The sequence below is a fragment of the Oncorhynchus tshawytscha genome, linkage group LG11 (genome assembly GCF_018296145.1).
Source record: "Oncorhynchus tshawytscha isolate Ot180627B linkage group LG11, Otsh_v2.0, whole genome shotgun sequence".
Classification (NCBI taxonomy): Eukaryota; Metazoa; Chordata; class Actinopteri; order Salmoniformes; family Salmonidae; genus Oncorhynchus; species Oncorhynchus tshawytscha.
The window spans coordinates 8027246-8049882 of NC_056439.1; the positions used below are offsets into that span (position 1 = coordinate 8027246).

Below are 22637 nucleotides of genomic sequence, written 5' to 3' on the forward strand. Positions count from 1 at the left end.
AGAGCTATGACTCTCTTGTGCCTGTCTAGCTCCCATATCCTTCCTGTCCAGGGAGTTTCTCTCTCTCCGGTCTCTCTCTCTCTCTCCGGTCTCTCTCTCTCTCTCTCCTCTCTCTCTCCGGTCTCTCTCTCCGGTCTCTCTCTCTCTCTCCGGTCTCTCTCTCGCTCTCCAGTCTCTCTCTCTCTCCTGTCTCTCTCTCTCCGGTCTCTCTCTCTCTCTGCGGTCTCTCTCTCTCTCCGTCTCTCTCTCTCTCTGCGGTCTCTCTCTCTCTCCGGTCTCTCTCTCTATCTCTCTCTCTCTCTCTCTCTCTGCCTCCCTATTTGCACGTCTCTCTCTTTCATGTCTCCCTTCATCTCTCTCTCTCTCTCTCTCTCCGGTCTCTCTCTCTCTTTCATGTCTCCCTTCATCTCTCTCTCTCTCCCTCCATCCCACAATCCCATCTCTTCTCTTTCAAGTGAGGGTTGCCCCCCACTGAAATCCCAGTAATCCCAGTCTATGGAAGTATTGCAGCAACAACTGTTAGGTAATGCAATCTGGTGAAGCTCCAACAAATATCACCCACCCAGGTTGTACTGTACTGAGTGTCCCAGAGTAAGAGTAGGATCAGTTTTACCTTTTGGAAGATAATGAGATTAGATGGACAGGAGGGACCTGATCTTAGATCAGCAGTCCCTTCCTTTTAGAGGCCCAGGAAATAAAAGAGGGCCCAGAGGCAGTGGCGTCATGCCTGTATCTGTTCTCTGTTCTAGGAACTCAGTGAAGTCATACAGTAATCTGAGTAGACCCGACGAAATAGGCAGCCTCTCCCTTCCTCTCTCTCTCTCTCTCTCTCTCTCTCTCTCTCAATTCAATTAAATTCAGTTAAATTTAAGGGCTTTATTGGCATTGGAAACACATGTTAACATTGCCAAAGCAAGTGAAATATATCATAAACAAAAGTGAAAAATACTGTATGAAATTAACAGTGAAAATTACACTCACATAAGATCCAAAATAAAAAAGACATTTAAAATGTCAAATTATGTCTATATGCAGTGTTTGTAATGATGTGCCAATAGTTCAAGTACAAAAGGGAAAATAAACGTAAATATAGGTTATATTTACAATGTTGTTTGTTCTTCACTGGTTGCCCTTTTCTTGTGGCAACAGGTCACGCATCTTGCTGCTGTGACGGCACACTGTGATATTTCATCAAGTAGATATGCGAGTTTATCAAAATTGGATTTGTTTTTCGAATTCTTTGTGGGTATGTGTAATCTGAGGGAAATATGTGTCTTTAATATGGTCATACATTTGGCAGGAGGTTAGGAAGTGCAGCTCAGCTTCCACCTTAATGTGTGGGCATTGTGCACATAGCCCGTCTTATCTTGAGAGCCAGGTCTGCCTTCTGTACATATTCAAATATTACCTTAAGTTTGGGTCAGTCTCAGTGGTCAGGTATTCTGTCACCGTGTACTCCCTGTTTAGGGCCAAATAGGATTCTAGTTCTCTAGTTTTTTAAATAAATTCTTTCCAATGTGTCAAGTAATTATACTTTTGTTTTCTCATGATTTGCTTGGGTCTAAATGTGTCTTTGTTCTGTGTCACACACACACAGTCTGTCTCGCCCCCCTCCCTCTCTCTTGCTCTCATTCATTCAGAGGTGTGTGTAGTGTGTTTCCCTTACGTCTCTGCTCACTTCAGTGCCTTTGTATTTTATTCAAACCATAGATTTATCAGTGATTGGTAACGCAGCAGAACCATGTGTGTAACGATCCTCTTCGGGAGAAAGAGAGGAGGACCAAAATGCAGCGTGATGATTATCCATTTTTAATGGGAACAACGAACAAAAACAATGAACCAACAAAAAAAGAACAAAGACGAAACAGTCCCGTACCGTGACTAGGAACACTGGAAACAGGAACAATCACCCACACCCCACAAAACAGGCTACCTAAATATGGTTCCCAATCAGAGACAACGACTAACACCTGCCTCTGATTGAGAACCATATCAGGCCAAACACATAGAAACAGACAAACTAGACAAACAACATAGAATGCCCACTCATATCACACCCTGACCAAACAAAACATAAAAACAAACAACGCAAACTATGGTCAGAGTGTGACAATGTGTATGATTCTGTTTTTTTTGGGGGGGGTTGCTTTGTGAGATTCACTTCCACTGTGACTAGGATTCTTGTTTGGACTAAAAAATTTGGATGCATTGGTTTCCTCACTCATTCTCTATTGTCTGAAATAGTTTGGTGTTTGGGTTTGGTTGGCCAGTATCAGACCCAAAGAGGATGATAGAAAACTCAAAGATCACAACACTGTCAAAGGGTCTCAAAACTCAGAATCTCTCTCTCCCCTCCCTACATCTCTCTCTCTCTCCCCTCCCTACATCTCTCTCTCTCTCCCTCCCTACATCTCTCTCTCCCCTCCCTACATCTCTCTCTCCCCTCCCTACATCTCTCTTCTTCTTGCACTCTCTCTCTCCCTCCTTCTAGCTCTCCTCCCTCTCTGCCTTCCTCTCTCAATTCAATTCAATTCAAGGGCCTTTATTGGAATGGGAGATATATGTTTACATTGCCAAAGCAAGTGAAATGGATGAACAAAAGTGAAATAAACAAACAGTAAATATCTCCCCCCCCCTCTCTCCCTCTCTTCTTCTCTCTGTCTGTAGTGTATCATGAGATTAAGCAGTAAAACATAGGGGTAGGGTTGTAAGAGAGTCGAAGGTACCATGAATGTAATATGAAACCTTGGGTGCTGGCTTAAGGCCGGTAGCAACCACTACAGAATGTCCGATCAAAACAAGGATGAGGCGGATGTCGAACGGAAGAAGATGTCCACATTTTCACACACACACACACACACACACACACACACACACACACACACACACACACACACACACACACACACACACACACACACACACACACACACACACACACACACAAACATCACACACACACACAAACATCACACACACATCTGACCTCTCATGGTTCAGATAACTGAGGATCATGTCCAATGAGAACTGACATGAACTATGTGGTGGTTCGGATGCACGCACAATTAAACATCAGACAAACAGGGACTCAGTCCACAGAAGGATAAGTTCAGCAGGAGGGAAACCTGTGGAAGTGCTCATTAGGATGGGGAAAGCACGTTTCTGACCACACAGCGTTCTGGGGTCATTTATTATTTGTAATGTAACCTTTATTTAACTAGGCAGGTCAGTTAAGGACAAATTGTTACTTACAATGACTGTCCTACCCCAGCCAAACCCTGACGACGCTGGGACAACTGTGTCTGGATGTGTGCGTATGCGAACCCGTGCCTGACTATGTGTGTGTGTGTGTGTATCATGCAGGGGCCATGTTTTTTTGGAGTGACCTTTGCCCTCTCTTCAACTTAACTCAAGTCTATTCCTGGTTCACTAACAATTTAGTCTGGATAATGTTTTTTACTACCACACATGGACACATTACAACCTTATGACAGGTGGTAATGGGTCTAACTTCATATTGGCTTTCAGGGCAATATGTTAACATTTTTTGACAAGCTAAAAAAGCATGGTGGACATACAAAGTAGCCTCATATAGTAGCCGTGCTGGGTCAGACACAGTGTTTGCATCGCAAACAGCGCCCTGTTCCCTTTTGTGCACTTCAGGGCTCTGGTCAAAAGTAGTGCACTATATCGGGTATAGGGTGCCATTTGGGACAAAGCCCTGTCCCGTCCAAACTGAATTACTTGAGTAGTGCTCAATCAATCAATCAATCAATCAAATTGTTTCTATATAGCCCTATGAACAAGATGTCAAAATGAAGCTGCTGCTATCGTGAACAAGTGGCTTTTGCTAAATAGATTTGATCTTAATGAGACTAGCCTGTAACCTCCTACAACCACCCAGAAGTCTTACGGGTTTACATTCTGTTTTGCAACACGGATTACATCTGGCTATGGGTGGAAGATGTGAGCTTGGTGCGCTCACCGTTTTGTCGGACCAATCAGCGTCCATTGATGAACTATGGGGGTGGTTTAGTTGATGGCGAAACGCGAAGCGCCACTGTTGACAGGCACCATTGGGCTTTAGTTCAGTTGGCATTTCTTGGCTGAAGCCAAGGCAGTAAGTAGATAGCTATGTTAGCTATAATGCTTTTGCAGCCAGGTCATCAGGATGCAAGTCCGTATTCAACGTCCATCCATGTCCAAGGACGTCGGGAGATGATGTGGAAACCGGCCCCTAGGGGCAACCGTGAGTGCAGTTAACTTAAATGGGTTTTTTGTTTTGCTAGGGCGTTTTGCTAAGCATCTGCCTCTGATTCCAAAGGTTGCAAGTTCGAATCCAGCGATAGAAAGTAGTTTTTTGTGATTTTTTTTCAAGCCTATCCCAAACCTCAACCCTTACCTTAACCATGCTGAGTTAATGCCTAACTTTAAGATTTTGGGGATAACGCCTCAACTTAAACCCTAACCTTAAAAACTCTAAGCTAATGCCTAAACTTAACCTTAAACACTACAATAATATACTTCGAAAGTTGATGTTTGAGAAAGTTGGACGAACGTCTAATTCTGACGTGAGACTGTGAGACCTAGTTGGTTTATGTCTTGGTACTCGATGTGCCTTTCTCTGCAAAAGAGACAAGTGCTGGTTTTACTTCTGCAAAATGCGGCGCTGTGGCATCTGTTTTCTGACTGGTTGAATATGATCCAATTACTTTTAAAATGGGTTTTTCTGCAACACCACTCGGGCAAAACGGCTTCAATGGTATCTCTTCCAGAATGATAGTGCAGCGGTAATCAGTCTGATAATTAGGATCCTAATTTACTTGTATTAAACGATAAATATGCTGACAATAACCAAGCCTAGAGCCTAGGGTTTGGAATTAGCCCTTAACAACGTTAATCCAACACACAAACTGCTGATGTTCTGGGTTGATTATAAAGGTAATTTGAACAGATGGACCTACCTTCTACTGTGAGACAGACTATTTTGAGTCGGTGGTCTGGCTCACGGCATCTGGACTCACTCACTGAGACACACACACACACACGCACACACACACACACACACACACACACACACACACACACACACACACACACACACACACACACACACACACACACACACACACACACACACACACACACACAGAAGGATAATGGGGAGAGGGAGAGCTGGAGGGAAAGAGAGTGAATGAAAGACAGAAGGGGAGAGAGAATTAGAGAGAGAGAGAGAGAGAGAGAGAGAGAGAGAGAGAGAGAGAGAGAGAGAGAGAGAGAGAGAGAGCACATAGCCCACACAACCTTTTTAATGAACTGCCATACTCACAGCAGACATATTAGTGGGATGTCTCCACATTAAAGTTGCGTTCGCATGGCAGAGGAGGTTTGGGTGACAACCCCTCAACAGTGTGTGTGTATAAGGGGAGGTGGAAGTGTAAAGTACCTGCCATGTGCTGACATTTGTGTGTGTCTGTGTGTGTGTGCTTGTACGTGCGTGTGTGTGGGCATTTGTGCAGAATAAAGCGATCATAAATGTACTTATAGGTCGCAGGGGCGCAGTTTCCTTTGGTAAAATAAATGTAACCTAACCGCGTGTTGCCGTTTCGAGTCAGTTCCACTATATTTCCCCAGCTCAGCTACAAGCAGTCTCCTCAACCTGTCTCTATAAGTCTGCACATTCCCATATAGTGCACTACTTTTGATCAGATCCCAATGAGCCTTGAGCAGAACTAGTGCATGGGGTACCATTTGAGATGCAATTCATGTTTCTATGTCAGAGTTTGTAGTTTCATCTTGATATTCTGTGGTACTAATCATGTGGATTCTGCTTTGCAACACATACACACAGAGAGAGAGAGAGAGAGAGAGAGAGAGAGAGAGAGAGAGAGAGAGAGAGAGAGAGAGAGAGAGAGAGAGAGGAGAGAGATGCACATGACATTATATTCTCTCATCCTGACCTATATATTGTGATCTAACATATGTCTGGATTTACATCCTTACATCTGTCTAAATCTTTCTGTCTCTCCATAACAATTGTAAATATGTTATTTGAATAAATAGTACTTTCTCTATCATAGTAATTGGAATCAATTCCAATAATTGATATTAAGCATAATCATTAGGATCATTTTAATAATGCAATAGGCTAGTCAACATTCTTATATCGACATGTTATAAAAGGTGCATGCTATCTGCTTCTTTAAGTGTGAATACATCGATGTGGGAATGGATAAAATATGAACTATTCCTCAGAAATAATGATCAACGAACGCATGAATAAATGAACGAGTCGGTGGAAGCAAAGCAATAATTGCGAGGAGAGCTCGCAGCCAGGCTTCAAAACACACCCGGGAAAAAAAGGAGTGCCGCCGCGTGCCGTCCACTGTTTTTCCCTCTTTCGGGCGCTGAGAGGCAGCATTAGGCTACCACTTACCCGTCACCACCCACGACAGGCTCACTGTAATAACACAATGTTAACATGGGAAGGTTTGGAGTTGCCTCTGAATGTCACATACCAACAATGTGATGCGTACACATATAGCCATGTACGTCTAGACTCTGACACGCGAGCATAGTGACTGGAAGGATAAACAGAAGGTTGTCTACGGGAGCTATAAACCGGCAATATGGAGAGGAGGAAAGCCACGCGAGAATATCACGGCATCCCTGTATCCAAAATGTAGACTACATTTTATGGGACGGGCGGCACGTTTACTTCGCTAATTGGAAAAGTTACAAAATATACAATGATTATCAATGGGTCTTATCTGAACAGGTCGTCGCTGGACCCGTACGAGGAAGTGCTGAATCGCCCTCCGTGGGTTACTACAACTTTGGGGTGCTTCCTCATATTCACTATAGTGGTTGATATTTTGGGCAACCTTTTGGTGATATTCTCTGTCTACCGGAATAAGAAGCTAAGGAATGCAGGTGAGTAATATTGTGCATGAGGTCGGAGGAGCCAAAGTATTGTATTGTGTTTATAAACACGTTTCAAAGTGTTGGAATTGACACAACATTGTTGTTTTGATACATTTGAGTCCGAAATATGACAACAATAGACCTGCGTTTGGGTAAATCTGTGTACACTTCGCGCGCAATTGTCGAAATGAACAAGAAAAGTAGGCTTATTTGGGATTCAGAAATTGTGATAGGCGTACTACATACATCGATGAAAATCAATAAAGCGCATTGGTCTATCCCAATTCATTTAGCTTGGGTTTAAAAGCTACGGTGAAAGTAATGTCCCGTTGCCATTTGGAGGTAGCTACCCGAGCGTTATAGAGGATTCCATGTCAATGTTGGTAGCCTGATTTGATACCTTATGATGTTATACCCCAAACAATGTATGTTATATACCGGTAGGTTTTATATAGGCTAGTCAAGGATGCCTAAATCGGCATGTCATGAAAGTTAGATTATCGCCCTCGTATTATAACCGTGTATGGACGCGCAAGCTGCTCTGACCAGACCGAATAACCATGTCTAATTTAAACACGTCTCTGTTTAATCTCCGAGCGAGCAAAGACGAAATAATAACCAGAGAGTGTCAACGAATGAGGCTCTTCCTAGAATGAAAAATAGACTGCGGGGATTGATTGACACGCGCCGCCCGAAGCCACTCAAGAGAAACTACAGAATGGACAGCAGTGTATTTTAGGAAACATTTGCGCCACAGCCTCGGCATGCTTAGCTGGGGATTGCGTTTCACATCCTATCAATAGCATGTAACTAAACTTGGAAGTTGAATGAGAACGTCTTGTACTATCCGTTTTATTTTTCAATGGAACATTTGGATTTAGGTGACGGAACATGCGTCACGTGCGCACTTCGGTTTTATGAATTGGGATCGGAGTGTGGCTGCTGTGTCTCGACCAGCCCATTAACACCAGATATTATATAATGTAGCATAATGCTGTTTATGGGATAATGTTGTATGTTGTGTAGTGTGGATATCTTAAATTCGTTATAGTATTGTACTGTGGCGTGATTATTTACCGTGGTGTTTGGATGATTATATTCCAGTGATTATATTCCGAAGTACTGTACTGCTGTAACCCTGTGATAAGAACCTATGGCATTATTGTGTGAGAAAACGCAATAATATACACATCATAAAAACGAAGTACATCGTGATTTGATAAGCTACAGATAAAATGTGCGCCAGATAGAAGTTAGGCTGTTGAGAAAATATACATTTTGTCCTACATTATTACAGACTGGTGTGTTCTCCAAATACCAAATGGACATGCTTTGCGCTCCGGTGCCGCTCTGGCCATTCGATGACAGATTGGAATTCTAGACGAGCCCACATTGTAGATAGATTTGAGTGCTTTATCGTTTACTGGAATGTGTATCTAGCTAAATCACTATTTTTTTACCCCCCAAATTAGTTTTATTTTCTTTGATGTTTCATGTTATTAGTTGCGTTTGTTTGTCACAGCCTAGAAATAATGTCAAACGCAGAGGATTTGTTTTGTGAATTAAGCCAAATGGATTTGTGCCAGTCAAATTAAGGCCCTCCCCCTAATGTGATGAATATGGTTATTATAAAGACTTCCTGTAATTCCTCATCCCACCCCCCTCTCTATCTTTATTTATCCTTGTAATCACTTCCATTTGAAAAAACATACACCAAATTGCACAATCGCTGTGTCCTGGATATGAGCTTTTAATAGTTTATACAGTAAATAGAATCGAAGATACCTTCAGGTGCAGAGAAAATAGATATATATATATTTTTAAATGTGATATTACAAGTTTGATGACATTTTATGCTGCCCAGTCTGTGACAAACACAGATACTTATTTAGGGAGCACATCTTTGATCTTTGAGTAGGGGAGGTCCGATTCATTTAAATGTAAGTGCACAGAGTTCAATTGATTTATCAAGTGCAGTCTCTCTGTTCATCTCAACAGTCTGACGCGGTTCCTTCTCCTTCTTCTGAATCAATAATGGCTGCATCTCAACAGTCTAAAGTGACGCCAACTCCTTGTCTCATGTCCTTCATTTGCACTGGTTTGAAAGTCCTAATTGTAGTCCCGAATTATTAAACTGCTTCACCTGTCCAGTCCAGCCCTGCCCATTCACATCAGTGCAGATGAAGGAAAGGAGACAAGTCGAGGAAGCAACTTTAGACTATTGATATGAAGCTGTTTTTTTTCCCAGTTCAGAGTAGCTGAAGTAGCACTGCTTAAAACTAACAATATGTTAAGTATCTAAGATGTGCCAAATCAATTATCTCCAGTTTAGGTCTCCAGCTAGGCATTTGGTTTGCTAACTTGCTGGCTAAGTGGCTAACTTGCTAGATCAAGCGTCTTGGTTACAGCCGAGACAATTAATCCCGTCCTCGATTAAGATCCCCGCTGCCTTGCTTTTATATTAATTTAATTTAAAAAATTATGCTTGGAAAGAAATAGCGCCCCTTGTCTGCACTGCTGGCAATACTGTATACCCCGGTATGGTCCAGGGACGGTATGAAGGTATGAAATACCGCCCAACCCTAGTTAGAATATTTTCTTTCTATGAAACCATTTACAGTACATTGACATTAATATCCATTCAGTCTTTTGTCAGCTTTCTACACAACAATAATTGGCTTTGTATGATGTCATTAATAATGGACACAGGCTTTTTTCACGTGAGTCACGTGAAAAAAATTATTTCTCTCTCTTAACACTGTTTCCACAACAGCATTTGGCGAGTACTAACATCCCTTAAGCAGGCCAGCCACCCGGTTTCCCTGGTATCCTTAGGTTCATGCCTTTCAGGAGCGTTTGCAATTTCTCAGCCCAGTTCCCAAAGATGGTGCCTGTCCTTCTATTCAAGCCAAAGAAAAGGAGAAACCCTGCATTGGCAAATCGTATATCTCATGGCGGCCATATTGATTGACACAGAAACTTTTCTTTTGTACTTTCTAGGTCTATCTGCCCATGTGGCCTGCCCCTCTGCCAGCGAACAGAATGGCTATGCCGGCAGGATAGTGTGTGTGTGTGTGTGACTGCACATTGAACTCTGATCTGAAGCACTCTCTCTCAACCCAGCGATGTTGCATTGTTTTCCATCCTTTCAGAAGCAGAATGTTGTTTGTGTGCCAAAGTTTTGTATAGACACTACATGCACGTACACGCTTGTGTGTGTGTTTGTAGTACACCAGGCACAACAACAGTGTTTACTTGTCATGTTGTGTGTGGTTGAGGGCAAGTCATTCAATTCAATTCATCATTCAGGTTGTAACAGACAGTACATCTTGGCAACAGAGAACTTGAAGACATGACATACATGTAAAGTGCATTCGGGAATATTTTCAGATCCCTTGACTTTTTCAACATTTTGTTACATTACAGCCTAATTCTAACATGGATGAAAACAAACATGTCCTCATTAATCTACACACAATTACCCATAATGACAAAGTGAAAATAGGTTTTTATATTTTTTTGCAAATGTTTTAATAAATACAAAACAGAAATACCTTATTTAGATAAGTATTCAGATACTTTACTATTAAACTCGAAATTGAGCTCAGGTAGATACATCCTGTTGCGGTTGATCTTCCTTAAGAAGATCCTTACCTGTGGTAAATTTAATTGATTGGACATGGTTTGGAAAGGCACACACCTGTCTATATAAAGGTCACATTTGACCGTGCATGTCAGAGCAAAATCCAAGCCATGAGTTTGAAGGAATTGTCCGTAGAGCTCCGAGACAGGATTGTGTTGAGGCACAATATCTGGGGAAGGGTACCAAAACATTTTTGCAGGTCCCCATTCTTAAATGGAAGGTTTGGAACCACCAAGACTCTTCCTAGAGCTTGCCACCCGGCCAAACTGAGCAATCGGGGGAGAAGGTTCTTGGTCAGGTAGGTGACCAAGAACCCGATGGTCACTCTGACAGAGCTCCAGACTTTCTCTGTGGAGATGGGGGAACCTTCCAGAAGGATAACCATCTCTGCAGCACTCCACCAAACAGGCCTTTATGGTAGAGTGGCCAGATGGAAGCCAGTCCTCAGTGAAAGGCACATGACAGCCAGCTTGGAGTTTGCCAAAAGGCCCTTTGCCAAAAGACTCAGACCATGAGAAACAAGATTCTCTGGTCTGATGAAACCAAGATTGAACTCCTTGGCCTGAATGCCAAGCGTCACGTCTGGAGGAAACTTGGCACCATCCCTACGGTGAAGCATGGTAGTGGCAGCATCATGCTTTGGGGATGTTTTTCAGTGGCAGGGACTGTGAAACTAGTCAGGATCAAGGGAAAGATGAACGGAGCAAAGTACGGAGAGATCCTTGATGGAAAACCTGCTCCAGAGCGCTCAGGACCTCAGACTGGGGTGAATGTTCACCTTCCAACAGGACAACAACACTAAGCACACAGCCAAGACAATGCAGGAGTGGCTTCGGGACAAGTCTCTGAAAATCCATGAGTGGCCCAGCCAGAGCTCATACTTGAACCCAATACAACATCTCTGGAGAGACCTGAAAATAGATGTGAAGCACCGCTCCACATTTAAATTTTTTTAAAGTAAAGATATCTTAATAGAAAATGACTCAAGTAAAAGTGAAAGTCACCCAATAAAATGAAAGTATTTGGTTTTAATTCTACTTAAGTATCAAAAGTCAAATTCACTTCAAATTCCTTATATTATGCAAATCAGATGGCACCATTTTCTTGTTTTTGAAAAAATATACAATAAGCAAGGGGCACACTCCAACACTCAGATGTAATTGACAAAGAAAGCTTTTGTGTTTAGTGAGTCCGCCAGATTATAGGCAGTAGAGATGACCAGGGATGTTCTCTTGATAATGTGCGAATTGGACCCTTTTCTTGCTTAGCATTCAAAATGTAACGAGTACTTTTGGGTGTCAGGGAAAATGTATGGAGTAAAGAGTACATTATCTTCTTTAGAAATGTAGTGAAGTAAAAGTTGTCAAAAATATAAATAGTAAAGGACAGATACCCCCAAAAACGACTTAAGTAGTACTTTAAAGTCTTTTAACTTAAGTACTTTACACCACTGGTATTTTTACCTGTTTTTCAAAATCTGATTCTACTGCTTGCATCAGTTACCTGATGTGGAATAGAGTTCAATGTAGTCATGTCTCTATGTAGTACTGTGCACCTGTTCTGGACTTGGGGATTGTGAAGAGACCTCTGGTGACATGTCTTATGGGGTATGCATCATGGCTTTCCTGGCTGTAAATACATTAGAACTCACTCCCAGATGCCTTAGTTACCTCACAAGGGCAACAATCATAACCACATAACTTCATATAAAGTTACTTTGAAATGATTTGTGCATGCAAAAAAAATAGTATAATATCCTCAGATTGTGTTTTTCTGTCTCTGATGTGGAATGGAACGTTTTCTGTGTTTACCCTCATGAGAACACTTCCTTCACTATGGCCTGACAGAGCTTGAGAGGATCTGCAGAGAAGAATGAGAGAAACTCCCCAAACACAGGTGTGCCAAACTTGTAGCGTCATACCCAAGAAGACTCAAGGCTGAAATCTCAGCCAAAGGTGCTTCAACAAAGTACTGAGTAAACGGTCTGATTACTTATGTAAATGTGATATTTCCATTTTGTTTCAAGAAATTCGGTAATATTTCTAAAAGCCTGTTTTGCTTTGTCATGATGGGGTATTACAGTACCTGTCAAAAGTTTGGGCACACCTACTCATCCCAAATTTGTTATTTATTTTTACTATTTTCTACATTGTAGAATAATAGTGAAGACATCAAAACTATGAAATAACACATATGGAATCATGTAGTAACCCAAAAAGTGTTAAACAAATCAAAATGTATTTTATTGAGCTTCTTCAAAGTATCCACCCTTTGCCTTTAATGACAGCTTTGCACACTTTTTTTAACCCCCTTTTCCTCCCCAATTGGTAGTAGTTACAGTCTTGTCTCATCGCTGCAACTCCCGCACGGACTCGGGAGAGGTGTAGGTCGAGAGCCATGCGTCCTCCGAAACACAACCTAGCCGCAATGCTTCTTGACACAATGCACATCCAACCTGGAAGCCAGCCACACCAATGTGTTGGAGGAAACACTGTACACCTGGTGACTAGGTCAGCGTGCACTGCGCCCGGCCTGACACACGAGTCGCTAGTTTATGATGAAACAAGGATATCCTTGCCAGCCAAACCCTCCCTAACCCGGACGGTGCTGGGCCAATTGTGCGCCGCCCCATGGGCCTCCCGGTCGCGGCCGGCTGCAACAGAGCCTGGGCCCGAACCCAGAATCTCTGGTGGCACAGCTAGCACTGCGATGCAGTGCCTTAGACCACTGCGCCACCTGGGAGGCCAGCTTTGCACACTCTTGGCATTCTTTCAACCGGGTAGCCATTTACAGGGAAACAGGTCAACATACACAAGGCTGTGGGGCCAGACGGATTACCGGGACGTGTGCTCCGGGCGTGTGTTGACCAACTGGCAGGTATCTTCACTGACATTTTCAACATGTCCCTGATTGAGTCTGTAATACCAACATGTTTCAAGCAGACCACTATAGTCGCTGTGCCCAAGAACACGAAGGCAACCTGCCTAAATGACTACAGACCCGTAGCACTCATGTCCGTAGCCATGAAGTGCTTTGAAAGGCTGGTGATGGCTCACATCAACACCATTGTCCCATTGTCCCAGAAACACTAGACCCACTCCAATTCGCATAACGCCCAAACAGATCCACAGATGATGCATTCTCTATTGCATGGCACACTGCCTTTTCCCACCTGGACAGAAGGAACACCTACCTGAGAATGCTATTTATTGACTACAGCTCAGCGATCAACACCATAGTACCCTCAAAGCTTATCATTAAGCTAAGGATCCTGGGACTAAACACCTCCTTCTACAACTGGATCCTGGACTTCCTGACGGGCCGCCCCCAGGTGGTGAGGGTATGTAGCAACACATCTGCCACGCTGATCCTCAACACGGGGGCCCCTCAGGGGTGCGTGCTCAGTCCCCTCCTGTACTCCCTGTTCACCCACTACTGGATGGCCAGGCACGACTCCAACACCATCATTAAGTTTGCTGAAGACACAACAGTGGTAGGGCTGATCACCTACAACAACAAGACAGCCTATCGGGAGGAGGTCAGAGACCTGGCTGGGTGGTGCCAGAATAACAACCTATCCCTCAACGTAGCCAAGACTAAGGAGATGATTGTGGACTACAGGAAAAGGAGGACCGGGCAAGCCCCCATTCTCATCGACTGGGCTGTAGTGGAGCAGGTTGAGAGCTTTAAGTTCCTTCGTGTCCACATCACCAGCGAACTAGAATGGCCCAAACACACCAAGACAGTCGTGAAGAGGGCACGACAATGCCTATTCCCCCTCAGGAAACTAAAATTATTTGGCATGGGTCCTCAGATCCTCAAAAGGTTCTACAGCTGCAACATCGAGAGCATCCTGACTGGTTGCATCACTGCCTGGTATGGCAATTGCTCGGCCTCCGACCGCAAGGCACTACAAAGGGTAGTGCATACGGCCCAGTACATCACTGGGGCTAAGCTGCCTGCCATTCAGGACCTCTACACCAGGCAGTGTCAGAGGATTACCCTAAAAATTGTCTAAGACGCCAGCCACCCCAGTCAGAGACTGTTCTCTCTACTACCACATGGCAAGCGGTACTGGAGTGCCAAGTCTAGGACAAAAAGGCTTCTCAACAGTGTTTAACTCCAAGCCATAAGACTCCTGAACAGGTAGTCAAATGGCTACCTGGACTATGGCTGGCTACCCAGTTGAAATGGCTACCCCCCCAACCCTTCTTTTACACTGCTGCTACTCTCTGTTTATCACATATGCATAGTCACTTTAACTATACATTCATGTACATACTACCTCAATTGGCCCGACCAACCAGTGCGACCAACCATTGTGTTCCGCCACCCACCACCTGCCAAACCCTCTTTTATGCTACTCTCTGTTTACCATATATGCATAGTCACTTTAACCATTCCTACATGTAGCTACTACCTCAATCATCTCGACTATGTAGCCTCGCTACTGTTATAGCCTCGTAACTGTATATAGCCTCTCTACTGTATATAGCTTCTCTACTGTTATTTTTCACTGTCTTTTTTACTGTTGTTTTTATTTCTTTACTTACCTATTGTTCACCTAATACCTTTTTTGCACTATTGTTTAGAGCCTGTAAGTAAGCTGTTGTATTCGGCGCACGTGACCAATAAACTTTGATTTGATTTGTCCAAACTTTTGACTGGTACTGTATGTGTAGATTGACGAGGAAGAAAAAAACATTTCCTCCATTTTAGAATACGGCTGCAGCGTAACCAAATGTGAAAAAGTCAAAAGGGTCTGAATGCTTTCCAAATGTACAGTATGTCTATATCACAGAGTCCGACTATAGAGTCTGGTGTAAAAGCTATATCAGGTCTACAAGCCATCTGTGTAAATTTCAAATTCATGTCTTTTCATGTATGCACATTACAAGTTTCAATGGTGTTACGGTAAACTTCAGATTCAATCTTCAAGTCCCAATGAAGTTCCTTAGCTCAAAGCACGATTAGATTTGCTACCGGATGTCCCCAAAGTTTGTTTTCATTTCATTAATGTTATTTTGGATCCTCATAGAATCCAAACCCCACTGCCCCTCCAGAGTCTGTTGCTGTAGCTCCAAGCGTAATACATGATTTCTAAGCATATAATACGGCATTAAGTGCTTTGCGTATGTCTCCATTTACGACAAGCGTTTATGGCCCCTAAACATCCCACTGGCTTTGTTGTTAAACCTCTTTAAGGTAAATTGGCACACAGCGCAGTGGCGTCAAATTAGAGAGCTCAGTGAAAAACAAAAGACAAATCCTCATTTTGGAGGGAAATTGATATATTTTAATTGCAGTGATTCCCCCCAGGGTCCTGTTTGATTTTCATCTAGAGGGAAACCATTTTATATCCCAATTAAACTCTGGATCAAACAAGATTGAGGTTTGTACTTTTGGGACTATTCCATTGTACTAGTCACGCCTAACCAACAGCCACTCTAAAGTATAAGAAAGTATTAAAATATTTCGATTAGCAAGATTGAGGTTTGTACTTTTGGTACTATTCCATTGTGCCAGACACACCTAACCAACAGCAACTCTAAAGTATAAGAAAGTATTCAAATATTTTGATTAGTTTAGATAGTATTTTATTGTGTGTTTTCACAGAAGTGTCTATTATATACAGAAATTGCACTGCGTTCAAAGAGATTCCACAACAAAAAGAGAAACCTAATATAGTCACAACATCAGACATACAAATTCATGAATTTATTCCTATTTGACACAGGTCTGGTATTTACTAATCATCTGGATGGTCAATGGACAGCCTAGCATGTTTGAGTGACAGGAAAATACATGGGTGTTGTGAACAAAGCTTTTGTCCAACTCTGACAATCTGCTGCTCAATATCTGTCATTGGAGTGTACCAGACAGAAGGACAGTCCCATTTTGAACCTGTCTTGTGAAGTGCAATGTTCATTTTGCTGTTCATGTTCATTTGCAAAGTATTACCAGAATGTAGTGTGTTGTATTTACTTCACGAGGTTTGGAATGAGTACATTTTGGCACCGGGTCGATTTGTTAAATCCAGTTGCATTAGTCAACTTCTATTGCGTAATCGAAACAATATCAAAGTGAGCTGTCATGCTGTTCCATAAAGATGTCAACACCACCTGTTTTCGAGAGACACCCTCAATAGGCTTGGGCACTATACCGTATATACCCTATACCGCGGTATTTTGAAATACCAACGGTATGATTTTCAACAGCGTAAAAAAAAGGGAGAAATAAATGATCTCCAGCTCAGGGCTTCAGCTATGCATTTGGAAGCTAGATAAGTGGCTAGCTTGCAAGATCACGTTTCTTGGTTACAGCAGAGACAATCAATCTCCTCCTGGATCAACATCCCTGCTGCCTAAATGAGCTTTGTGCGCCCCCCCAAAAGAAATGGATTAACCCGGTATGGTACAGGAACGGTTATGAAAATCTGGATACTGTCCGACCATAGCACTCAATACCCATTAAAGGCCCTTGCTGTGTAGACTGCCTGCTTGGACAATAAATTGTGTAAAAAAATCAAAAATTGCTTTTACATTGCACAACCTTCAATGTTATGTCATAATTATGTACAATTCTGGCAAATTAATTACGGTCTTTGTTAGGAATAAATGGTCTTCACACAGTTCGCAACGAGCCAGGCGGCCCAAACTGCTGCACATACCCTGACAGAACGCAAGGGAAGTGACACAATTTCCTTAGTTAATATTGCCTGTTACCATGAATTTCTTTTAACTGAATATGTAGGTTTTAAAAAATATACTTGTGTATTGATTTTAAGAAAGGCATAGATGTTTATGGTTAGGTACATTGTTGCAACGACAGTGCTTTTTTTTGTGAATGCGCTTGTTAAATCAGCACCCGTTTGGCGAAGTAGGCTGTGATTCGATGATAAATCACTGCATTGATTATTTGCAACGCAGGACAAGCTAGTTAAACTAGTAATGTCATTAACCATATGTAGTTAACAAGTGATTATGTTAAAATTGATTGTTTTTTATAAGTTTAATGCTAGCTAACAACTTACCTTGGCTCCTTGCTGCACTCGCGTAACAGGTGGTCAGCCTCCCACGCTGTAACGCTCGTCTGAAGAAGTGGACCAAGATGCAGCGTGGGGTAGGTTAATCATATTCCTTAATGATAATGACCCGAAAAACAAGAAAGAGAGAATACAGCCTTGTAGGGCTCAACAGCAACAATACAAGGACAAGATCCCACAACATAGGTGGGGAAAAAGGCTACCTAAGTATGATTCCCAATCAGAGACAACGATAGCCTCTGATTGTGAACAACACTCGGCCAAACCCAAAGAAATACAAAACATAGAATTTCCCACCCGAGTCACACCCTGACCAAACAAACATAGAGAACAAAAGGATCTCTACGGTCAGGGCGTGACACACGCAGTCTGGAGTGCAATGTAATTGGCCATAATCGGCGTCCAAAAATGCTGATTACCGATTGTTATGAAAACTTAAAATCGGCCCTAATTAATCGGCAATGAATCGGTCGACCTCTAATATAAATCCCAACAAGCGTTCAAACAAAGCAGCAACAGTTCCGCTCTTTCTTCTGTAAGACTTGCCTGGACCCCATTTTGACTTCGCTTTTTCTGTTGGCTTTTTCTGTTGGATCAGTGCAGCTACAGGTGATTTGAATGTGGGGTGGAGTGTCACACACCAGGTGTCCACTGCTATGTGGAATTGAACAACGGCTGGCTGATATGTTTGAAATGCCCCACCACTGTGAGCGCTGCTACATCTGACATATTGTTACTCAAACACGGTGCTTCCTCGCTTTCTCCTCTGGCTGCAGGGGAGAAGCTATCATTAACTATGTCCTTGAAACCCCTGTTCCCATTTCTACAGAGACATCGTAGACACGTTGGTCGTATAGACTGTATTGTATACATGAGACATCACTCAACCTTGCAAGGTGAATACCAGTAATCTGCTTCTGCAATCTCTCTGTAGACACAGTTCCTGTCTTCTTTAGTTGCATAACTGTCTCAGTTGGATATGTCTAGCCTTGGTTGATATGCTCAAACCTTTCATCATGTCTGTCAGAGTTTCTACAAAACCAACAGCCGAGAACCAGTCTTTTACCAAAGAGTTTGCCTCGCTACACTACACAAAGCACAACTTTCCTATCAAGGGAATTGGTACCATTCTTTCAGTATAAGAACATGTTTAAAACAACACCTCAGGGCATCAAAACGATATCCAGGAAGTCACATTGCGATCAACATCTTTGTCAACTCTTACATGTGAACATTGGCCAAAAAAAGCTGCATGCTCCTGTTGACGTCCGTTGCCGCGGGGCGCTGACCACACTAGGAGTCAAGCAGTGGCGGAGGGATAGGGCACATTATCAGGACCGTTATCAGGATGGTGGGTAAACTCAGGTGACTCAGGTGAGAGTGGCCGTGGGGTTGCATGACATTGGGGTGCCTTCGCTGTGTGTATGTGTGTTGGTGGCTTCCCTGAGTGTATGTGTGTGTGTGTGTGTGTGTGTGTTGGTGGCCTCGCTGTGTGTGTGTGTGTGTGTGTGTGTCCAAGCTGCATAAATTAATAATGTGTTGGGAAGAAGTGGATTAGAGAGCAAGGCCTGGCTAAGCAACGTTCTCCTTAGTTCTCATCATAACCCACTTAACATCGGCCGTAAATCAGTCTTAACATCACCACCAGTCAACTAGGGCAATAACAAAAAAAGTGGAAGTCGTCAATACCTCTTCAAGTAGGCTTGCGTGTGTGTGTGTGTGTGTATTTTGTATTTTATTAGGATCCCCATTAGCTGTCGCGAAAGCAGCAGCTACACTTCCTGGGGTCCAACCAAAGCATGAAACATGACGTAATACAGAACATTAATAGACAAGAACAGCTGTGTGTGTTTGTACCTTTCATGAGTTACGCCAACAGTACTATTCTCTGTGACACTGTGGTCTTTTCTGGTGATCTGTAAATTGGCCAATGTGAATTCTATTGGTGTGCCGTCAGGTGCATGTGTCTGTCAAGCCACCCTGGAGCAGTGAGCAAACCTAATGAAAGGTTTGGATTGTGTGGTTTGGTTATAAGTCTGCTGTTATCCTCTATTGTGCTAACTCCCATGGGGATGGACAGAGTGGGGGGAAAGAGAGGTAGAGAGAGACTAATAGAGAGGGAGGGATACAGAGACATTTCATCTTTTGAATTTGTTAATTGAAGATGAAAATATAGCAATTTTCTGGGTCCCTCTTTTTTTGCCTATTCCATTCCCACGGCACAGATGTCAAGTCAACGTCTATTTCTTGTTTGTTCAGCATATTTGAACTGAAATGGCGTGGAAACAATGTTGATTCAAGCAGTGTGTGCCCAATGGGTTGCTATGTCTCTCTTTCTCTCTCTCTTCAATACTTTCACAAGTACCTTAAAAGCCCCTGTGCCCATCCCCCACCTCTTCCTTCCTCATCTTTATCCCCCACCTCTTCCTTCCTCATCTTTATCCCCCACCTCTTCCTTCCTCATCTTTATCCTCCACCTCTTCCTTCCTCATCTTTATCCCCACATCTTCCATCCTCATCTTTATCCCCCACCTCTTCCTTCCTCATCTTTATCCCCCACCTCTTTCTTCCTCATCTTTATCCCCCACCTCTTCCTTCCTCATCTTTACCCTCCACATCTTCCATCCTCATCTTTATCCCCCACCTCTTCCTTCCTCATCTTTATCTCTTCCTTCCTTCCTCTTCTTTATACCCCACCCCTTCCTTCCTTCCTCTTCTTTATCCCCCTCCTTCCTTCCTCTTCTTTATCCCCCACCTCTTCCTTCCTTCCTCTTCTTTATCCCCTTCCTTTTCTTTCCCCCCCACCTCTTCCTTCCTCTTCTTTATCCCCACCCCTTCCTTCCTTCATTCCTCTTCTTTTTCCCCCACCCCTTCCTTCCTCTTCTTTTCCCCCACCTCTTCCTTCCTCTTCTTTATCCCCACCCCTTCCTTCCTTCCTTCCTTCCTTCCTTCCTTCCTTTATCCCCCACCTCTTCCTTCCTCTTCTTTATCCCCCACCTCTTCCTTCCTCTTCTTTATCCCCCACCTCTTACTTCCTCTTCTTTATCCCCACCCCTTCCTTCCTTCCTCTTCTTTTCCCCACCTCTTCCTTCCTCTTCTTTTTCTCCCACCTCTTCCTTCCTCTTCTTTATCCCCCACCTCTTCCTTCCTCTTCTTTATCCCCACCCTTCCTTCCTTCCTTCCTCTTCTTTTTCCCCCACCTCTTCCTTCCTCTTCTTTTTCTCCCACCTCTTCCTTCCTCTTCTTTATCCCCACCTCTTCCTTCCTTCCTTCCTTCCTTCCCCCTTCCTTCCTTCCTTCCTTCCTTCCTTCCTTCCTTCCTTCCTTCCTTATTTCCTTCCTTCCTTCCTCTTCTTTTTCCCCCCTCTTCCTTCCTCTTCTTTTCCCCCACCTCTTCCTTCCTCTTCTTTATCCCCACCTCTTCCTTCCTCTTCTTTATCCCCCACCTCTTCCTTCCTCTTCTTTCTCCCCCACCTCTTCCTTCCTCTTCTTTTTCTCCCCCACCTCTTCCTTCCTCTTCTTTATCCCCACCTCATCCTTCCTTCCTTCCTTCCTTCCATCCTTCAATCCTTCCTCTTCTTTTCCCCCACCTCTTCCTTCCTCTTCTTTTCCCCCACCTCTTCCTTCCTCTTCTTTATCCCCACCTCTTCCTTCCTCTTCTTTATCCCCCACCTCTTCCTTCCTCTTCTTTATCCCCACCTCTTCCTCTTTCCTTCCTCTTCTTTTCCCCCACCTCTTCCTTCCTCTTCTTTTTCTCCCACCTCTTCCTTCCTTTCTTTATCCCCACCTCATCCTTCCTTCCTTCCTTCCATCCTCAATCCTTCCTCTTCTTTTCTCTTCCTTTCTTCTTTTCCCCCACCTCTTCCTTCCTCTTCTTTATCCCCACCTCTTTCTTCCTCTTCTTTTCTCCCCACCTCTTCCTTCCTCTTCTTTATCCCCTTCCTCTTCTTTTCCCCCACCTCTTCCTTCCTCTTCTTTATCCCCTTCCTCTTCTTTTCCCCACCTCTTCTTCCTCTTCTTTATCCCCACCTCTTCCTTCCTCTTCTTTATCCCCCACCTCTTCCTTCCTCTTCTTTTCCCCCACCTCTTCCTTCCTCTTCTTTTTCTCCCACCTCTTCCTTCCTCTTCTTTATCCCCCCTCTTCCTTCCTTCCTTCCTTCCTTCCTTCCTTCCTTCCTTCCTTCCTTCCTTCCTTCCTTCCTCTTCTTTTTTCCCCTACCTCTTCCTTCCTCTTCTTTATCCCCCACCTCTTCCTTCATCTTCTTTATCCCCCACCTCTTCCTTCCTCTTCTTTATCCACACCTTTTCCTTCCTTCCTTCCTTCCTTCCTTCCTTCCTTCCTTCCTTCCTTCCTCTTCTTTTTCCCCCACTTCTTCCTTCCTCTTCTTTTCTCCCACCCCTTCCTTCCTCTTCTTTATCCCCACCTCTTCCTTCCTCTTCTTTCCCCCCACCTCTTCCTTCCTTTTCTTTATCCCCTTCTTCTTTTCCCCCCACCTCTTCCTTCTTCTTCTTTTTCCCCCACCTCTTCCTTCCTCTTCTTTATCCCCACCTCTTCCTTCCTCTTCTTTATCCCCCACCTCTTCCTTCCTCTTCTTTACCTCTTCCTTCCTCTTCTTTACCTCTTCCTTCCTTCTTCTTTATCCCCTTCCTTCCTTCCTTCCTTCCTTCCTTCCTTCCTTCTTCCTTTTTCTTCCCCCCACCTCTTCCTTCCTCTTCTTTTTCTCCCACCTCTTCCTTCCTCTTCTTTATCCCCACCTCATCCTTCCTTCCTTCCTTCCTTCCTTCCTTCCTTCCTTCCTTCCTTCCTTCCTTCCTTCCTTCCTTCCTTCCTTCCTTCCTTCCTTCCTTCCTTCCTTCCTTTTCCCCCACCTCTTTCCTCTTCTTTATCCCCACCTCTTCCTTCCTCTTCTTTTCCCCCACCTCTTCCTTCCTCTTCTTTATCCCCACCTCTTCCTTCCTCTTCTTTATCCCCCACCTCTTCCTTCCTCTTCTTTATCCCCCACCTCTTCCTTCCTCTTCTTTATC

The 22637-nt window shown here is 43.5% G+C and overlaps 1 protein-coding gene across 1 annotated transcript in view; it reads left to right on the top strand.

The window, feature by feature from the left end:
- Positions 1-6404: 6404 nt before the first annotated feature.
- Positions 6405-22637, top strand: part of LOC112261389 (melatonin receptor type 1A-A) — a 55206-nt gene continuing 38973 nt past the window's right edge. Inside the window, exon 1 of the mRNA XM_024436672.2 lies at positions 6405-6933. Coding sequence (XP_024292440.1) covers positions 6750-6933 — 184 coding nt within the window. The 5' untranslated portion in view covers positions 6405-6749. The remainder of the gene's footprint in view (positions 6934-22637) is intronic.